The 20,114-nt window shown below is 49.7% G+C and overlaps 1 protein-coding gene across 1 annotated transcript in view; it reads right to left on the minus strand.

Moving 5' to 3' along the window:
- Positions 1–2,546: 2,546 nt before the first annotated feature.
- The window catches only part of LOC130032178 (tensin-3-like), a 67,037-nt gene continuing 49,469 nt past the window's right edge, over positions 2,547–20,114 (minus strand). The window contains exons 2-6 of the mRNA XM_056123862.1: positions 12,417–12,469; positions 10,817–10,988; positions 9,388–9,438; positions 4,154–4,197; positions 2,547–2,638 (exon numbers count right to left, since the gene is read on the minus strand). Coding sequence (XP_055979837.1) covers positions 2,605–2,638; positions 4,154–4,197; positions 9,388–9,438; positions 10,817–10,966 — 279 coding nt within the window. The 5' untranslated portion in view covers positions 10,967–10,988; positions 12,417–12,469 and the 3' untranslated portion in view covers positions 2,547–2,604. The remainder of the gene's footprint in view (positions 2,639–4,153; positions 4,198–9,387; positions 9,439–10,816; positions 10,989–12,416; positions 12,470–20,114) is intronic.

A 20,114-nucleotide genomic window follows, 5' to 3' on the forward strand; every position in this document is an offset into this window, starting at 1 on the left:
ACTTAAATAAGAATGCTTTCATATCATGATAAAAAATGTAAAACCAACAGAATCTATCACTAACGTCTTAATAATGGCACCCAGTTTTTGATACAGAACTGTTAGTTAAAGGAGTAAAGGATGTACTTCAGTGGGAGAGTCCATACTTCACATGTATGTGGTCCTGGGATCAATTCCCTGCATCCCCTGCACCAGAAGACTTGAAATTTAAAATTTAAAAACTTACCCATACTGTGGTGCTCCCGTTTTAATGTTTCCGATAGTGACATGAACATCATCCTCATCATCATCACTGTCACTGCCACTATCATATTCATTTTCAGTCACTTTCTATACCAACATAAACAGTAATAAAATACATTCAATAATCCACCTTCAACGTCTAGTATCTGAAAAAGTAACCAATTTGTTTCATCTATGGCTTTAGAGTTATGAAACCAATGTTTCCATTTCTTCTTTGTAACTTTAGTGTTTTAAAACCTAAAAAAGTGATAGAAATGTGAAAAAAGACGCTTTCAAGAAGTTTTTTTATGACTGCCTAATATATCTTTATATTTAAAGGTTTCTCTCTTGCAAAAAAGATCTAAGGGAATGTGCTAAGATATCCAGCAGATAGAACCATAAAAAGTAGGTATTTGAAGAACTTTTGGCAAAAGGAATGTGAAGATAAGAGTGAAAAATTAATTATGGAGCTGGAGCGATAGCATCGCAGGGAGGGCATTTGCCTTGAGCACGGCTGACCCTGGATTCGATTACCAGCATCCCATATGGTCCCCTGAGCACTGCCAGGATCAATTCCTGAGTGCAGAGCTACTGAATCACCAGGTGTGACCCGAAAAGAAAAAAAAAATCATACTGGGCACAGTGTTAGGTTGAAAAGCAACAAAATGTTACCAAAGAGTTCACCAGTCATGGCATTCATTTATAGCTAGAAGAGGTCTTGCCACATAATGACTGGGAATATATTTTATCTGAAAAACTAAAAAACATCAGCATACTTAGGAAAGTGTTATTCTGGCTCTAAACAGCTATTTTGTCCATACTATCCTATTAGTTAACTTCAAAAAAGCACCATTTAAACCAGTATTTATCAATAAGAGACAGTATGAGACCAGGATGTTCCAAGGGGCAACGGGCAGAATTCCCATGGGTGGGAGAAAGTAGGAGACTAGAGGACCATTAGCAGGAGAGGGCAGGCCACCAGGCCACATGTGGAACAAAAGGCTGGAAGGGGCCAGAGTCTGAAAAAGACGGAAAAACATGAACCTAGGAAAAACATTTTTACCAGGACAAGTTTAATCCTGCAGAGTACCAATCTCCTTGTTTCATAGAAATAAAGTAAAAAAAGTAAAGGCCCTCCCGTTGATCGTCGATTTGCTCGAGCGGGCCCAGTAACGTCTCCATTGGAGACTTTGTTGTTACTGTGTCTGGCATATCGAATACTCTCGGTAGCTTGCCGGGCTCTCCGAGAGGGGCGGAGGAATCGAACTCGGGTCGACCATGTTGGCCGCTTGTAAGGCGAACGCCCTACCCGCTGTGCTATCGCTCCATAATTGAATATATTAAAATCTCCAAAAGACCATGGTAAATTAATCCTGCAAAACATCACTTTGAAGGTGAATGAGGTCAGAGACCAACATATAAATAACATCTTGCTTAAAAACAAAACCAAAAAAACCAATTATTTTTTAAAAGAACTGTGATAATCTAACAGAACTCAAATGAAAGCAATAAACCTCCGCACACACTCTATTTCATCTGAATACCTTCCCACTATTTCTTTTCACTGTGCATCAAATAAAAATACCTGACAACCAGATTGTGCAGGATACTCAAAAGTCTAGCTAAATTTAGACTTTCTTCTTAACTAGAAATCTACAGATTATAAATACGGAAGCGACTGAATTCCAAAGCCTTATGTTACCGGTTTAGGTACACCATTTTCAGCAGCTTCCTCTTCACTTCCAGATGGAGGACTGGCACTACAAATAAAAACAAGTATACGTGTCTGTGGTTACTTTTCAAAAGAGACAGAGTATACTACCTAGTTGTGATAGTTTCCGAAAATTCTCCACACTGAGAGGGGAAAAACAAGTAAGAGCCGCCTGTTTCTTCTTCTATTCCTATGCCTTGCTTTAAATAAACATTAAACACTGAAGGTGACATAAAATTGCCTCCAAAATGTGTTAAGTACAGCAATTTTAAAACTTGGCAGAGGTATAATTAAAGGTTTTTAATACTTTTAAAATATGCATCATAATCAATTGTACTTATTCTAAACCATTTGAATACTACCTAAGGGCTATATCAGATAGCTTTTCTTAGATAGCTAAATCTTTCACTATTCAGTGAACATACAGGCATCTATTTTTTGTTGCATCAATCTTATCAGAAGTGTTCTCAGTTGTAAAGGAAGAAAAATTTAAATTAAAAAAATCATTTTTGTTTAGGACTTCCAATTTTATATTATCAAGAAATATCAAGACAAAACTCTAATCTAAAAAATTAACTGGTGGGAACGGTAGTACAGCGGATAGGGCATGTGCCTTGCACACGGCGATCCTCAGCATCCCATAGAGTCCCCTGAGCACCAGGAGTAATTCTTTAATGCAGAATCAGGAGTAGCCACTGAGCATCGCTGGGTGTGACCCAAGAAAAAGCAAAATATATATAACTAAAAGAGAATGAATACCGCAATCTGTCCGCTTACAACAAAATAGAGAACAATCAAGTTCTCGTTTCCAAGTAAGGCAAGTACATAGCCAATGGACCACCCAATAAAACCGATATGACTATAGAGCCTAGCTTCTTAAAACAGATCATCGTCCCATATGGTCATGACACAGTATGGGGTTGCATAACCAAATGTAAATGTAGCAAAACGAGTTTCACAATAAATTTGTAATTATTACTAAATGTTTACTGTTACTGTGTTTGGCATATTGAATACATCCCGGGTAGCTTGCCAGGCTCTGCCGTGCTGGCAAGATACTCTCGGTAGCTTGCCGGGCTCTGAGAGGGGCGGAGGAATCGAACTCGGGTCGGCCATGTTGGCTGCTTGTAAGGCAAATGCCCTACCTGCGCTATTGCTCCAGCCCACGAAGTTACTATGGAGATGGAGATGTTACTGGGCCCCCTCGAAAAAACTGATGAACAACGGGAGGACCGTGACCATCACCGTGATACTAAATGTTTGATATGCCTGGATTGTGCATAAGTGCCTTGGGTGAAATGAGGTCACATGTAGAAAAAAGTGTAAGATATCCGGCTACAATATGATTTTGTTTTAAATTATAATTCTGGGACAAAGAAAAACCCCAATAGCACTGTGGGTAGGGCACTTGCCGTGCACATGGCGACCCCAGGTTGGAGCCCCATCACCCCACATGGTCCCCAACGCCCGCCAAGAGTGGTTCCACGCAGGCAGAGTGTGGCCCCAAAACTAAAATTCGTAAAGCAATTCTGGGGGGCCGGAGTGAGAGCACAGTGGGGAGGGCGTTTGCCTTGCACGTGGCTGACCCGAGTTCGATTCCCAGCATCCCACAGGGTCCCCCGAGCACCGCCGGGGTAATTCCCGAGCGCAGAGCCGGGAGGAAGCCCTGAGCGTCGCCGGGTGTGACCCCCCAAAAAGCAAAATAAACTAAGTAATTCTGATAGTGCGGATTAACCGGACCGTCCGGAAAGGAGCCGTTGGCGGGGTGGGGGCGGCGCCGTTCCCGGGGCGCTGGGCGAAGCGCTGAGGACGGGAGGGCGGTGCGGGCAGCTCGGAGGCCGGGGAGGGCGTCCCGCAGCCGGGGGACAAGAGGACAGAGCGAGGCGCTGCGAGAGGAGCGCCGGGGAGCATCAGCGGCAGGTACCGGCGGCGGCAGCGGGGGCGGCGGCGGCAGCGGAGACCTGGTTCGGCGCGCGCGGCGCAGTTTCTGCGCACGCGCAGCGGCGACCCAGTGGCGCGGAGGCGGCGACCTGAGCCTGACTGCGCCTGCGCCTGCGCGCGGCCGAGGCCCCGCCCCCAAGAGATCCCGCCCCGCCTCGCAGCGAGGCTTTCTCGCCCGCGTCCCCGTCAGCTGTGCCTCCCCCCCACCCGCCCTCTGCCTCCCCCCCACCCGCCCTCTGCAAATCCCTCTTGCTTTGCCCATGGGGGCTTCCTTTTTACCTTTTCTTTCTTTTCTTTTGTTTTCCTTTCTTCTCTTTTCCTTTCTTAAGAAAGAAAAAGAAGAAGTACATTTCCCTGGTCACATTCAGAAGGGCTTCAGAAAGGCCCTGCAGGGACAGGTGTCAGCACTCTGGGGGTGCAAGATTAGGGAAGGGGCTAGGAGTTTGCATACAGAGGACCCTTCTTCCATCAGGCTCACGCAGCCTCCCCCGTTCTGACACGGTCCAGCAGCCGCTCCACCAGAACGTTCTTCATGTACCTCCTGCTCCATGTCCCATGGAGCAATCCCAATCCTCTGTCCATTCTCAATGGTCAGGGCACCTTCTACTCCCTCTCTGGCAGAGAGTCACAGCTGCTCCCCTTTGCCTCCTTCTCCTGCTTTATCTCCTTTCCATGGAAGCAAACAACTGAGTGCTTGAGAAAGGGTCCCTGGGCCTCACAGCTCCACTGCCCAGCCCTGCCTGACTGCACTACCGCCCGCAGCCACAGGGGGCGCCACACAGAGAGCAGGGGGACCCTGGGCCAGGATCTGAGCTCCAGGTATAGGGTCATGGGGTGTTAAGAGACTTAAGCCCATCGCCCTGTGGACTGGGGTCTCATTGCATGTGTCTCTGAGGTGGATCCTGGAGACCCTCTGCCTCCGGGGCTCTGAGTGAGAGAGAGCCTGAGGGGTCCTCCAGAGCATTTCTGCATCGGGGACTCTGCTGTTTCCTGGGACCTGGGCACTCTCTGTTGCTTCTCTCAGGTGTGTATGAACCACAGGACTCAGGGGCATCGCACGAGTCCTTTCAGATTGGCGATGACCTCTCTCTGAGATGCAGGCTTGAGTGTGAGGCTCCAGGCGCCCGGCCTCCCCTTGCTCAGCTGCCCAGTCCCCAGGTCAGAGGCCACGAATCCTCCATTTCCGAGTGTAGTCTCTCGCTCTGTGAGGATCAGGGTTCAGATGGAACCAGCCCTTTGGCCTGTGGGGCATATAAGGATGGTGACTGACTGTCAGGAACCCTAGGGGACTCCAGGAACCCTACCCCCCAGGCCCCTGACTCCCAGCCAAATTCTTGGCCATAGTTGCTGCCAAATTCCTCTTAAAAGACGCAATCACAGTTTGGAGAAATGCAGAAGGCATGCCCAGGAAGCATCTGGGAGCAGCCAGAGGGCACGTGTCTAGAACAAACATCTTCTGGGAGAACCTTCAACACTGATCACAGCACATCACAGAGAGAATTCTGTGCTGTGCTGAAGAGCTCACAGATCTGACATGAGTCATGTGGGAGAGGAGCTCAGTGGGTCTGATGAGTCATAGCACATGTGAGGAGCTCAGTGGGTCTGATGAATCATGTGTGAGAGGGCTCACTGAGTCCGACATGAGTTCCATATAGAGGACCTCAGTGGGTCTGACATGAGTCATGTGAGAGGAGCTCAGTGGGTCTGACATGAGTCATGTGTGAGAAGACCTCAATGGCTCTAAAATGAGTCAGGTGTGACATGAGCTCTGTGGGTCTGACATGAGTCGTGTGTGTGATAGGAGCTTATTGTGTCAGATATGAGTCAGGCATGTTAGAGGATTCAGTGTGTCTGATATGAGTCATGTGTGAGCGAGCTCAGTGGGTCTGAAATGAGTCATGTGTGACTGACATGAGTCATGTGTGAGAGAAGCTCAGTGTGACTGACATAAGTCATGTGAGTGGAGCTCAGTGTGTCTGACATGAGTCACGTGTGAGAGAAGCTCAGTGTGACTGAAACAAGTCATGTGAGTGGAGCTCAGTGTGTCTGACATAAGTCACGTGTGAGAGAAGCTCAGTGTGACTGACATGAATCATGTGAGGAGTTCAGTGGGTCTGACATGAGTCATGTTAGAGAAGCTCAGTGTGACTGACATGAGTCATGTGAGAGAAGCTCAGTGTGACTGACATCGTCATGTCTGAGAGAAGCTCAATGTGTCTGACATGAGTCATGTGAGAGGAGCTCAGTGTGACTGACATAAGTCATGTGAGAGGAGCTCAGTGTGTCTGACATGAGTCGTGTGAGAGGAGCTCACTGTGACTGACACAAGTCATGTGAGAGGAGCTCAGTGTGACTGACATAGTCATGTCTGAGAGAAGCTCAATGTGTCTGACATGAGTCATGTGAGAGGAGGTCAATGTGACTGACATGAGTCATGTGAGAGGAGCTCAGTGTGACTGACATGAGTCATGTGAGAGGAGCTCAGTGTGACTGACATAGTCATGTCTGAGAGAAGCTCAATGTGTCTGACATGAGTCACGTGAGAGGAGGTCAGTGTGACTGACATGAGTCATGTGAGAGAAGCTCAGTGTGACTGACAGTCATGTCTGAGAGAAGCTCAATGTGTCTGACATGAGTCATGTGAGAGGAGGTCAGTGTGACTGACATGAGTCATGTGAGAGGAGCTCAGTGTGACTGACATGAATCATGTGAGAGGAGCTCAGTGTGACTGACATAGTCATGTCTGAGAGAAGCTCAATGTGTCTGACATAAGTCACGTGAGAGGAGGTCAGTGTGTCTGACATGAGTCATGTGAGAGGAGCTCAGTGTGACTGACACAAGTCATGTGAGAGGAGTTCAGTGTGTCTGACATGAGTCATGTGAGAGGAGCTCAGTGTGACTGACATGAGTCATGTGAGAGGAGCTCAGTGTGACTGACATAGTCATGTCTGAGAGAAGCTCAATGTGTCTGACATGAGTCACGTGAGAGGAGGTCAGTGTGACTGACATGAGTCATGTGAGAGAAGCTCAGTGTGACTGACATAGTCATGTCTGAGAGAAGCTCAATGTGTCTGACATGAGTCATGTGAGAGGAGTTCAGTGTGTCTGACATGAGTCGTGTGAGAGGAGCTCAGTGTGACTGACATGAATCATGTGAGGAGTTCTGTGGATCTGACATGAGTCATGTTAGAGAAGCTTAGTGTGACTGACATGAGTCACATGAGAGAAGCTCAGTGTGACTGACATGAGCCATGTGAGAGAAGCTCAGTGTGACTGACATAGTCATGTCTGAGAGAAGCTCAATGTGTCTGACATGAGTCATGTGAGAGGAGCTCCGTGTGACTGACACGAGTCATGTGAGAGGAGCTCAGTGTGACTGACACAAGTCATGTTAGAGAAGCTCAGTGTGACTGACATGAGTCACATGAGAGAAGCTCAGTGTGACTGACATAGTCATGTCTGAGAGAAGCTCAATGTGTCTGACATGAGTCATGTGAGAGGAGCTCAGTGTGACTGACACGAGTCATGTGAGAGGAGCTCAGTGTGTCTGGCATGAGTCGTGTGAGAGGAGCTCAGTGTGACTGACATGAGTCACATGAGAGAAGCTCAGTGTGACTGACATGAGTCATGTGAGAGAAGCTCAGTGTGACTGACATAGTCATGTCTGAGAGAAGCTCAATGTGTCTGACATGAGTCAATGGAGAGGAGCTCAGTGGGTCTGACATGAGTCATGTGAGAGGAGCTCAGTGTGACTGACATGAGTCAAGTGTGAGAGAAGCTCACTGTGGCTGACATAAGTCATGTGAGGAACTCAGTGTGACTGACATGAGTCATATGTGAGAGGAGTTCAGTGGGTCTGACATGACTCATGTGAGAAGAGCTCAGTGTGACTGACATGAGTCATGTGTGAGAGAAGCTCAGTGTACCTTCATGAGTCATATATGAGAGAAGCTCAGTGGATCTGACATGAGTCATGTGTGAGAGGAGTTCAGTGGGTCTGACATGAGTTATGTGAGAAGAGTTCAGTGGACCTGCCATGAGACTAGCAGTTCTAAGCATCCGGACCTGCACATGCAGATCCTAGGACACTTTTTGATCACTACTCCCTTTCCTGTCCCCTCTAATTAAAGGGTTCAGAGGAACCTTAACATAAAGGCAACAGAAATAGCATAAATTCACAGAAAACACAGAAAACTGCCAGAAAGCAGGAAAATTCATAACCCCCTTGCACTTCCTTGAGGTCATAGTTGTTAACATTGTTGAATCCCTTTGGACTACTTCTAAGTCAAAATTTGGCACAGTTGAAGCACATGAAGCATAAATCCTGCGTTCAGCTAGCATTAAAACAGGCCACTAACTGCTTGTTTGTTTTTGGTGAATATTGTGTTTGGGGGGCCAGAGTCTTCTCCTGGCTTGGTGCTCAGGGTCCCTCCTGGTATAGTCAGGCGACCATAATTCCAAGTGCTGGAGACCCAGCCTTAGTTGGCCACATGCAAGGCTACCCGCTGTACTCTCTCTAGCCCCTGTTTTCTTACTTGCTTTATCATAATGGTTGGAAAATATTTCAACATATGAAATATAGTTATACTATATTATTGTATTATTATAGTATTATTATTCTATACTATAAATATAATCTTGAACAACTAAGTCTTGCCAACTAAAAGCTAAAGACAAGTATTTTTGCATTGTAATACAAGATTATTGTACTCATGGAATAATGTAAGCTAGAGAAAAGAAAGCATTATCAAGAAAATCATAAAGAGGGTCCACAGTGACAGCACAACAGGTAGCACTTGCATGTGGATGACCCGGGTTTAATCCCTGGCACCCCATATTGTCCCCTAAGCCTGCCAGGAGTGAGTAGTGATCCCTGAGCACTGCTGGGTGTGTCCCCCAACCCCAAAAGAGGGAGAGAGAAATCATTAAAAAACGTACATTTGCAGTTTTGTCCTTTATTTATCAATACCTTAAGTTTATGATATCTGCTTATAAGATCCCCATAAACATAGGCCTACACAGTTCAAACACTTGAAGTACATGGGTCAACTGTGTGCGAACAGAGATACCATAGCTTGCCCAATGGTCTTCTCTCTCTCTCTCTCTCTCTCTCTCTCTCTCCCTCCTCCCCAACCCCCTACCCCCATAAAACTCCCATGGCTGAATGCAATTCGTGGCTTTTGCACTCGTACAATGGGTAGGTTGCTTGCAAACAACATAGGCTCAACTCTCTGGCACTCCAGATGTTGCTATGTTACTGTTGAACATGCAAGGTGTGACCATGGGGATACCTAGTCAAGAATATAGGGAAATCTCTATGTTCATTTTGCAAATTCCTGTGAATTTATAATTATTTCAAACCAAAAAAGCAGTATTTCATTTAAACAAGAATCCCTACCAGGACCAACCCTTAACCTACTACTGAGTCACATCACACAAAGTTTGAAGCTTTTGCAGCAGAAACAATGTCCATGGAGAGTTTATGAAACAGAACAAAACTGCCACGTCCATACCTTTGGGTTAAGCTTTGTCAGGTCATACTTCTTCTCTGAAAGGTTTAATACCTGCAAAAAATTGAAACGTATAGAAATGTAATTATCGTGAAATAAACACAAAATAGAACAGGCATTTCCAGGTGGCAAGAGAAGTCTAGCTTGCCCAGGAGCAACCCGGCACAAGCAGGGGCACAGAGCACAGCCTGCTGAGTCACCAACACGCACAGCCGAGCAGGGCGCACGCGCCAAGCCCGGACGAAGCACATCCTGAGCGAGCTAAAGAGAAACTCATGGGAGCATGAGGGGGGTAGAAATCCAGCTCCAGGCCCCCGTCACTTCAGAGCCAGATGCTGATCAGAGTGGAGAGAAGCCCCAGCCATGGCGCCACTAAACAAGGGCCCCAGCTTCCCTTCTGAGCGGGCCTCATCCTCTTAGCCATGGTCTGAGGGGGATTCACTCTCACAGGCTTCGCAGCTCAGGAGATGCACAACCCAGTTTCAGCCTTTCTTTCAAAACAGGCCATGATTCTCCCTCACAGGACGGTGCAAGGGCACTCTGGCCCCAAGGAGGCCCTGAATGGTCTGGAAAGAACTTTGGCCGACCCTAGCCCAGTACATGGCAGCCCTGGGCCCTGCCAGGGTCTCTGTGGACTGTGGGTGATCAGAGTTCTGTGGACTGGAGTAGGTGACTACCCAGGAAGGCATGGGGGTGGGGCAAAGTTCTAAGAAACAGACAGTGGAGACTCAGAACAGGGCCGGGTGGGCCTTCACACACGTCCTCCTCCCAGAGGAACCCAGGGCCACAGCTCTTCCAGCCGGCCATGGTCACCAGCTCAGGCCCAACAGAGGCTGCAGAAGTCTGACAGGGCCATGCAGTCCTCTGGGACGAACATGTGGACAGAGGGGGAAGACGAGCTGCGTCTCACAGGGAGGTCAGGGCGGACCGAAGGCTGACTCACCCCACAGGGATCACCACACGAGAAAGTGAGCAGGACAGTGCCACCGCCACCAGATACCAGGTCTTCCGGGGCACACGTGGCAGATCCTGGCATGAGACAGCGCCCTCCACACTGCTCCTCAGACCCATGCACTAGCCACCGGGTTCTGGGACACTCACATGACCCTCCAGTTACAGGAGGGAGGTGGCACTTTGCCTGCCAGCCAGGGGGACAGTCTGAGGCCGTGTGCTGGAGCTGGGGAAGCAAGACAGGGTGGGGGTCCCCCACATGGTGATGGTGGGGCAGCCACATTGCAGAACAGTGACGCTTCCCTGTCACGTCCAAGGGGACAGGAGTCCCTGCACAATTCTTGGTGCACGCCAAAACCCTGCAAACGCTGCTGGACTCAGAGGTCAGAGGTGGGTGGGCTGCAGTCACCCCCACACGGTGCCTGGGGCGAGGGCAGCTAATACCTGCTCAACCACCGTCTCGGCCACGGCCCCCACTCACCAGGTAGTTGTCCCCATGTTTGGACCTCAGCATGCGCGTGACCTCCTGCAGGTTATGCAGGTAGGACTCCTCCGAGCAGCCCGCAGGGAAGGACACGGCAATGATGCGCTCAGTGATGTAAGTGAGGTCCAGCTCGTGGCTGTTTTCCATGGTGCAACTCAGAGCTGGCAACCTGGAGAGAGGGACTCTGTGAGACGGGGCCAGGAGCCACACAGGACGTGCAGGTCACCATCTCTGGGCACAGGGCAGGGGACACGCATCAAGGCCTGAAATTTCCTCTCTCAACTGTTCCTCCCTCTAGAGGGAAGAAGTCTTCATTTCCTTCAAGGCTCAGCTGGGACAAGGCAAGCCAGCAGTCAGGAAAACTAAGAAGAGGCTGGCCAGCAAGCTGCGTGCGGACTCTGGGCCAGCCTGGCCAGGAGGAAGGTCAGAGCAGTAGCCACAGAGCACCTGTCCCAGCTTTGAGTGTCAGTCAACAGCTGCAAGAAGCACCTTGGGGAGAGGAAATATGCCAGCAGAGACAGACCAGCTTGTCCACCTGCAGCTTGAGGGGTGAGTGTTGAAGCAACCACAGGAAATGAGACCCCCTGAGGCAAGCGGAGCAGGCAGTGGAAGGACCCTCACTTCCCTGGGAGAGACACTTACTGACGAGCTCCGGGCCCAGAAAGGAGTAAGAGGAGGACGGATACCGCTGTCAAGAGCAGAGGAGTCCCAGGGTCTGGGAAACCATGGCTACGCCCTGCAGGGCTTCCCGTCCTGCCGCCCTCAGCACAGGGACCACAGGTTCACTACTCAGGCCCATATCTGCAATGCTCCAGGTGGTGGCAGGACAAAAGGAAAATGTCCAACCCATGACAATCACAGCCACCATTAAATCAGAGGGATGCATGAACTTTTCTCCAATGCACCCCTGCATCTGAGTTTTCTCTCCCAATGAGCCAGACATGGAAGGAAGCCGGTTCTGATGACATTAAAAATCAGATCAAGGGCCCAAGCAATAGTCCAGTAGGTAATGCACTTGCCTTGCACGTGGCCAACCTGGATTCGATTCCTGTCATCCCATTTGAGCACCATCAGGAGTAATCCCTGAGTGTAGAGTCAGAAAGAAGTTCTGACCACCATTGGGTGTGCCCCACCAAAAAAAAATTTTTTTTTAATCTGAATTTTTGCACAATGAGCTAAAAAAAAATGGATAATGTCCCTGATGGCAGCCCTTCAGGGACACATTCTTCAATTAAGAATCTAGTAGAACCTCCTCCCAGAATTTTCTTCTTCACAATCGAGCCATGGCAGTATAGCTGCTGACTGAAAGACAAGATTTACCCACTACATGGGGCATATAAGAGCAGGAGGATGCATCCGCCAGGAAAAGCAGCATGAATATAGTGTGTGATGCCTCCCAGTTACTTTTTATTTGGGGGATTTAATTCAGGGCCTTATACATGCAAAGCAAGTGCCCTACTGCTGAACTACACCCCAATTAATTTTTGAGATGAAAAGAGAACTAGATTATCAAATAGTAGTACCTAACTCTAGGGGTAAATTCAAAGTCAGAGACCGGAGAAGAAACTGGGACAAAGAAACAGACACACAGACTCACCTGAGCGGTTTGTGACAAATGAGAGTTGCAGGTGGCAGGGGAAGCCGCAGAACCTGCAAACAGCAAACACGATCATTCAGATGTCCCCATCGCCGGCCAGTCACACACAGCAGGTCCCATTGAGAGGGAACAAAGGCAGCTGCTGCCGGTTTAATCATAAATGGGAACTCAAACACTCTGGCTACTGCCGTGGTTATCACCTGCTAGTGTCCAGAGCGAATGAGGATATTCAGCCCCGAGAACCGAGGACCTCAAGTGACCCAATGCTATTAACTAGCAGCTGCAGAACAGACTTCTGTGGTGACACAGTGAGGACAGTTAGTCACTGAGCACAGGCAACTGTCTGTCAGACCCGGGAGATCTCTGTCAGTGCTGGCACCATCAGCATGGCTATCGATCGAGTTCACCTGCAAGAGGATTCTTGATTATATCTACTCATTCTGTTTCAAACCTTAACCAACAAGGAGGCTGAAATGAGAGATTACATGTCTCTTCTGCTCTCACACCGCTGTGCATGCACGTGTCTCCATGTCTAAATGGGCTACATCATGCGTAAAGTCCCATCCTGGCATTCAGATGATACCGAAGAGTGGTTCTGGTCACTGTCTCAGGAGCTGCACCAGCAACTGTGTGAGTCAGAGTCAACTCCCACATTTCAGGAGGAAGGGTGAGGGCCTGTGGAAGCAGGCAGGGCAGGAGGACCCCAGAGAACCTCCACAGGCCTTGATGCCCTTCCGCCCACCTGCCTCCTTCCTCTCCATTCTCTGGGAATTCCCTCTAGGCCACTGTGTCTGTGGACCCTGCGTCTGGACCATCCTGAGTCCACACCCAGTGAGTGATCTGAGTTAAAAGTGCAGCAGGACCTGGGGACGCTGGCTCTCCATCCCCCACCCCCATTCCAACCTGGACCTCAGGACCCTTCTCAGACATAACCTCGCAGTCCTGACTTCACTTGGAGTCCCCAGGACTTCAAGAATATGAAACAAGGGAACAAGACAGGAAACCCAATGCCGAATGGAGAGCGACGGTTTTCCTGATGCCAACACAGTCCACACTTGGCCAGACCATGTCTGAACCAGTGACCTGAGACAGTACTACACAGAAGGGCTGGCGGGAGCATCCTCCACTCACAGACTGGCTCAGCGCCTCCTCACACCATGGACACAGCCGGCCGTCTTCCACATGCCCAGCAGGACCTCCCAGGGCCTGTCACAGTGGCACTGGGGCTGTGCAGCTCAGTCCTGCGGTGTGGACCTCACCTACCACAGCTCCCTGCCCCCAGACAATAGGAGCAGGTGCTGCCCTCCAAGGGTGCGGGTCCCCCAAACTCCCATGGCCACAGTCCCTAGCAAGCCCGTAGTACTGAGGGCTGCCTCACAGATTCCGCTGACCTTCTCAGAGTTCAGCTCCAAACCTTTATGTCTCAGAGCAGAAAGACAATGAACAATGAGATCTGGCTGCAGCTACTGGAAAAGCAAAGATAAAATATAAAAAGGTTTGCTGTTGGTTGGTTTTTGGGTTTTTTTAAGAGTTTGTAAGGGCGTTCTGGCTATGACATCTGTCACCCCATCAGTCGCTAGGGTGGACTCGGCTGCTGTCTCCCTCCTCCCTGACCACTCCAGGTGCTCTTTCCCCAGCTGTGCACTCGGCCAAAGAGCTCTGAGCACCTTCTCCAAGAATGACTTGGAATAATAACCTGAGACATGCACCAATCTAATATCTTAAGGACAGCCTGACAAAACAGATGAAAAGCATTTAAAACACGGGAAGCAGGTGACTTGGCAATGCAAGCATCATTTTCTGGGAAAATCACTCACAAAATTCATCTATATTATTGGACAACTCCAACTCCTCTCCCTGGAGCTCTGGAACAATCAAGATGCCTTCTGCGACCTTGTTCAAAGAGGTAGTTTCCAGGGCCAGATACAACTGCACCAAGAAGATGCTTGCCATGCTCTTGGCCAGCCTGGGTTTGAGTCCCCATTGGCACCGCATACAGCCCTGAAGCACCGCCGGAAATGATCCCTGAGCACAGAGCCAGGAGCAAGCCCTGAGCAAAATGGGGGTGGCCAAAAAAACCCAAAATGAAACAAAAAATAAATAAAAGAAGGTGGATTTTCAAGGAGCTTCAGAATGATTTTTAATTGATTTTTAATGAGGGAACAGTAAGTCAAATAAGTTGTGAGCCTCTGGTCTATATGAACAACCCTATACACTGGACAATTGTTTATGGAACAGCCTCAGATTTCCATCACATGCCTGGATTAAATGAGTTGAAGGGATCCAACAGGAAATGTCACAGCTCTGCAGATAATGGTGGTTGTTACCAAAACCGAGTGCCAATACTAACCAAAGGCCCAATTATTTCAGAGACAAGAGTTGATAAAGAATTCAGCCAAGTGCTAGCCCTGAAGAAACCAGAGGCAGAGAACACTGGACATCGAAACTAGCCTGTCTCTGGCCCTCTGAGGGCAGCCATGGACAGCTGGCAGCAGTGGCTCAGAGGGGCCCCCGTGCTCCTCAGGGGAAGGGTCAGGGTCTTGGCCACTGCAGGGCTGCAGGCCACCCTTCTCAAAATGACTGTACTTCCTCCTTGACCAACACAGTGACCATCCAAAGCCCCGATGTGCCTGTTCATTGCACTCAGTCTAGCCCAGTGTTTCAGAACCAGTGTCTCTGGCACAGACCCAATAATGAGTTCGATTGGCCCCCTGCGCCTAGCCCCTGATTTCCATCCACACCACTGTGAATGCAAGATGCCCCAAGCACATAATCTGTAAGGAGATGAGCACACAGCATGAAACGGCACATACCACTACATTTCAAGCAGACAATGACCCCCAGAGCCACCCTTAACTATTAACTAGCTCCAAGGGACTTGATTCCATAATTGAGAATTTTTCAAATCCTCTGGCCTGTTCAGGAAGAAAATGCAGACTCAGACCCACCAAGATGTGCAAGTATTAAGTGCCAACGCCAAGCAGGAGAGAAGCCAGCCACACCTCAGAGTGTGAAGGGCCTCCAGGCCCAGACCCAGCACCAGTGATATCCAAGGGTTTCCCAGTCACTCCTGACACCGCCGCAGGTGAGCTGCAAGGAGAGAGTGGAGTCACCTCCCAAAGGCTCCTCCACGTGCCCTCTCCTCTCTCTGCCTGAAGGCTCACCCGAGCCATTTTTGTTTTCCTAGTGTCCCCATCATTATCTCACAGATACACAACTCTGCCTGCCTTCAAGACAAAGCACTGGGTAGCCTCCAGGTTCCCAGAAACGCCAGCACCCAGGAGAGCAGTGAAGAGGCTTTCTCAGGGCAGTGTCTGTCCTGCAGCTGTCCCAGAGCCCTGAATCTTCCCTGGAGATCCCTGACTGTCCCTTGCCCCAAGAAGCCTTGTTCAGTGTGCCCAGCATGGATGGACATCAGCTAGATGAACGGAGATAATGAAGCAAATCCATGCACGCAAATCCCTACCCATGCTCGCATGCACTAGACGCACTCAGAAAGCCAGGCTGAAACTCCCGCTCCCACTTCGTTTCCTCTGCAGTCACACAACTGTACCCTAGGTCAATTCCCACCATACAAACAAGCCCTGGTTCCAAATGAATGCACATGAACCATGCACAGTAGGAGTGATTCTTCAGCCCATCACACCTCTCAGCCCCATTCCCCTGCCCCAGTGACAAGAGCTGGAACTGCCAGCACCCACTGCCTGATACTCATGTTGGCAAGGCCTCACATGGTCCCTCTGTTGGGGCATGCGCCCCTATCGTGGAAGGAAGAGCAAAGGGGCTTATGTGCTGAGAGGGCATTGCAGGCAGGGCTTGTGCGAAGGCCCTAAAGTGGGACTGGCTGCTTCTCGAAAACAACCTGTGTGCAGGAGGGACCACTGTCGTCAGGACAGGCCCAGGAAGAGTAAGACTAAGGGAGTCAAAAGGGGCCAGCCCACCCACCTTCTCAGCAGGAACCCCACAGGACGGAGAGAAGAGCAGTCCTGCACCCTTTTCCTGCCCTCTGGCTCCTCATTCCATAGCAACGGGCAGATTCCTCAAGCCAAAGGGCCTGGGTCCCTCCAGCTACCCAGTTGCATACCAGGGTTCCCTCTGGACTCCCTCTGCAAGGTGATCCCCACCCCACCCCCATACTGCTGCTAATAGGTGAAGGTCAGCAAAGAGTGCCCCACCTGGTTCCACGGAACACCCTGGAGAAAAGCACCTCTGCTGAACCCCAGTTTAAGGAAGTATCCTTCAGAAAGACTAAGTTGTCTCAATCACACCGGAAAGGCACTGCGGCAACTTCTGACACCAAACTATGGACACTTTTCACACCAGCCTAGCCAGTCCTGCCTGGTCTGTGCCAGGGTCAAACCAAATTGTAACGTTAGACACCCAAACTTAAGGGGAGCAGTGCGACAGAGAGTCAGGGGACGGAGCAGCCCCTGCCCCTTCGGAGTCCGTTTCTGACTGAAATCCCCTCACAGGAAACAATTTTCATCAGGGGCTCCATCTGGAACCCAGGACAGTGTACAGGAGCCAGAGCTGCCTGGCTGAAGCCCACAGCTGTCCAGAAAGTTCTGTATGCCCTCAAATAACAAGAGACACCGCAGGGCCAGGAGGAAGAGTGGGGCCTTTGCACAGCCCTCTGCAGAGCAGGAAGGTAACAGGGGCCTGATGTCTCTGCTTACCTTTCCAAGCACCGCCGCTCTGGGACAGCCCCTGATACACATGTTTTACTGAAACATGTGCCAACTGACTCGCAGTGATGAGAAGCTTACACCCAACTTCATGGAAGACATCTAAGAAAGTCGCTATACTGAGAGCCCAGAGCGGCAGGTGTATAAGAAGGGCTTACGCATCCAACCCAGGGCCCACTTCTCTGCAGTGACCACCCCAACTAGAAGCACCACACTGCCCTCTCGCCTGATATCCAGATGGGGTGCACTGCCCACGTCTGCCTAGCTGAGCCTCCCTCCCCCTGTGTTCTTTTTGGTACCTGCTTATCACACCTGTAGCCTCTGAAGGTGCCCAGAGGAAAAAAGAAAGGATAGAGGAGAGAGCAATTGCATCCAGACCTGCACCAGGGAAACCAAGATGGCACTGTGGCTCCATGCGCTTCATTCGGGCGCCAGCAGCAGTGGTCACAGCAACGACAGGCCTCCTGTGTCCTCTCAGGTCCAGCCCCAGGCACCAGCCTCCTCTGATGTAAAACATCTCTGCTCCAAGCTTCTACCTGGGAATAGTGACTAGCCCGAGAACTGACACAGCTTTGAAATCTTTTGTTCCTTTTGAGGGCTGGAGTGATAGCACAGCGGTAGGGCGTTTGCCTTGCACACAGCCAACATGGCTGACCCGAGTTCGATTCTTCCACCCCTCTCGGAGAGCCCGGCAAGCTACCGAGAGTATCTTGGCCACACGGCAGAGCCTGGCAAGCTACCCGTGATGTATTCGATATGCCAAACACAGTAACAACAAAGTCTCCAATAGAGACGTTACTGGGCCCGCTCAAGCAAATCGATGAACAACGGGAGGACAGTGACAGTGACAGTCTTCCTTTTGAGGTACAAAGTGATCTTTTTGTTAGAAAAAGACCACCTAGGTTTTTAATACAATCTGCTTTCATTCACTGGTTAAGGTAGGTGAAACACACACCCTTGAATGATACAACTCTCTGTCACTGGCAAAGGTTTGCCCATCACACATACTCTGGAAAGATTCTGTGGGTGCAACACCCAAGAGGAGAGAGAGAACAAAAGGGAATGCCCTGGCTGGAGCGATAGTATAGCGGGTAGGGCGTTTGCCTTGCACGCAGCCGACCCAGGTTCGATTCCCAGCATTCCATATGGTCCCCCGAGCGCCGCCAGGAGTGATTCCTGAGTGCAAAGCCAGGAGTAACCCCTGAGCATTGCTGGGTGTGACCCAAAAAGCAAAAAAAAAAAAAAAAAGGAATGCCCTGCCACAGAGGCAGGGTGGGATGGGGAGGATAGGGGGTGGGAGGGATACTGGGATCCGTGGTGGTGGGAAATGGGCACCGGTGGAAGGATGGGTATTCGATCATTGTAAAATTGAAACCCAAGCACAAAAATTTGTAAGTCTACAACTGTACCACATGGTGTCTCACAAATAAAAATAAAAATGAAAAAGATTCTGTGGGTGTCCCGGGTCAAAGGACAGTTCTACAGTGATAGCCCTTCCCATAGTGGGTCTTCATTAACCCTTAGAAAGGTACATGGAAACAACACAAGGTGTAGCAGGGGCTCTTGATGAGAATCTGAGTTTCAGGGTGAATCCAGAGCCTCTGTAGGAGGTACAGCACCCTATATTCACTGAGCAACCTCTTAAAGAGCACCATGCAAAGCTCTTTAAGGAGTTGAACTCATCTTTCAGACCACCCATGTTTATCTTCCAAAACCACTCCTTCCACTTTTACCTTTCTCTCTACCAAATAACGGATCCCGAAGCATTAAAGTCAACTGACAGAGTGAGTTGAAGATCCTCTTTCCTCCCCTAATCAAGATACTTGGAATTTTGAGTGAAAGTATATGGGAAAGGGGTGATGAAGGACAGGTTTAAAATTCTCAACGTGCATTTCTCTTGCTATTGGAGCGGCTTTTATACCAGAGGCAGGACCAGCATCAGAATTCTGCAGCAACGGCTGCCCCATAATTCACAATTTTGCAGTCCTGGAACACAGACCCTTCCAGAGCAATATTTCAAGAAAAGGCTGCAACCACCAGGAGATTCTGTATGTTGACAACACACATTTCTCTTAAGAGAGCTGAGGCAGGGGGAGGGTTGTACAACAGGTAAGGCACTTTTATGCAACCAACCAAGCTTAACCCCCAGCACCACAAATGGTCTCCCAAGCACCTCTAGGCATGATCCCTGGATTCCTGAGGACCCTCAGGAGTAAGCCTTGAACACTGCCAGTTGTCCGGATTCCCACCCCCACCCCACCCCCAACAAACAAAATGCATGCTTAGCTGGGTGTAGATGAAAGACTGCCTTCGAAACGGGGATCCAGTGTCACAGGGGATCCAATTATGTATGAACATCTGGCCAATCCTGCCCAGGCCATGCTGCACAGACACAGGTCGGGAATCAGCACAGAGAGTCTCAGGCCTGGATCTACAGGTGGACTCTCACTGACATATCACTCACAGGTATCTGGGTAGATTATTTTTGTCATTTTTATTTTTTTATTTATTTTTATTTTTTTGCTTTTTGGGTCACACCCGGCAATGCACAGGGGTTACTCCTGGCTCTTCACTCAGGAGTTACTCCTGGCAGTGCTCAGGGGACCATATGGGATGCCGGGAATCGAACCCGGGTCGGTCGCGTGCAAGGCAAACGCCTTACCCACTGTGCTATCTCTCCAGCCCCTATTTTTGTCATTTTTAATGATAATTCAATTTTTTTCTTGATAGCACAGCGGTAGGGCGTTTGCCTTGCACGCAGCCAACATGGCCGACCCGAGTTCGATTCCTCCGCCCCTCTCGGAGAGCCCGGCAAGCTACCGAGAGTATCTCGCCCGCACAGCAGAGCCTGGCAAGCTCCCCGTGACGTATTCGATATGCCAGACACAGTAACAACAAGGTGAATGAGACCAGTTGTAGTTACTGGTTTTGGCATATCGAATACACAGCGGATAGCTTGCCAGGCTCTTCCGCCCGCACTGCGACGACTGGAATGGGAAGGAATAGGAGTGAA

The sequence above is a fragment of the Sorex fumeus genome, unplaced genomic scaffold, assembly GCF_029834395.1.
Source record: "Sorex fumeus unplaced genomic scaffold, SorFum_2.1 ptg000001l, whole genome shotgun sequence".
NCBI lineage: Eukaryota > Metazoa > Chordata > Mammalia > Eulipotyphla > Soricidae > Sorex > Sorex fumeus.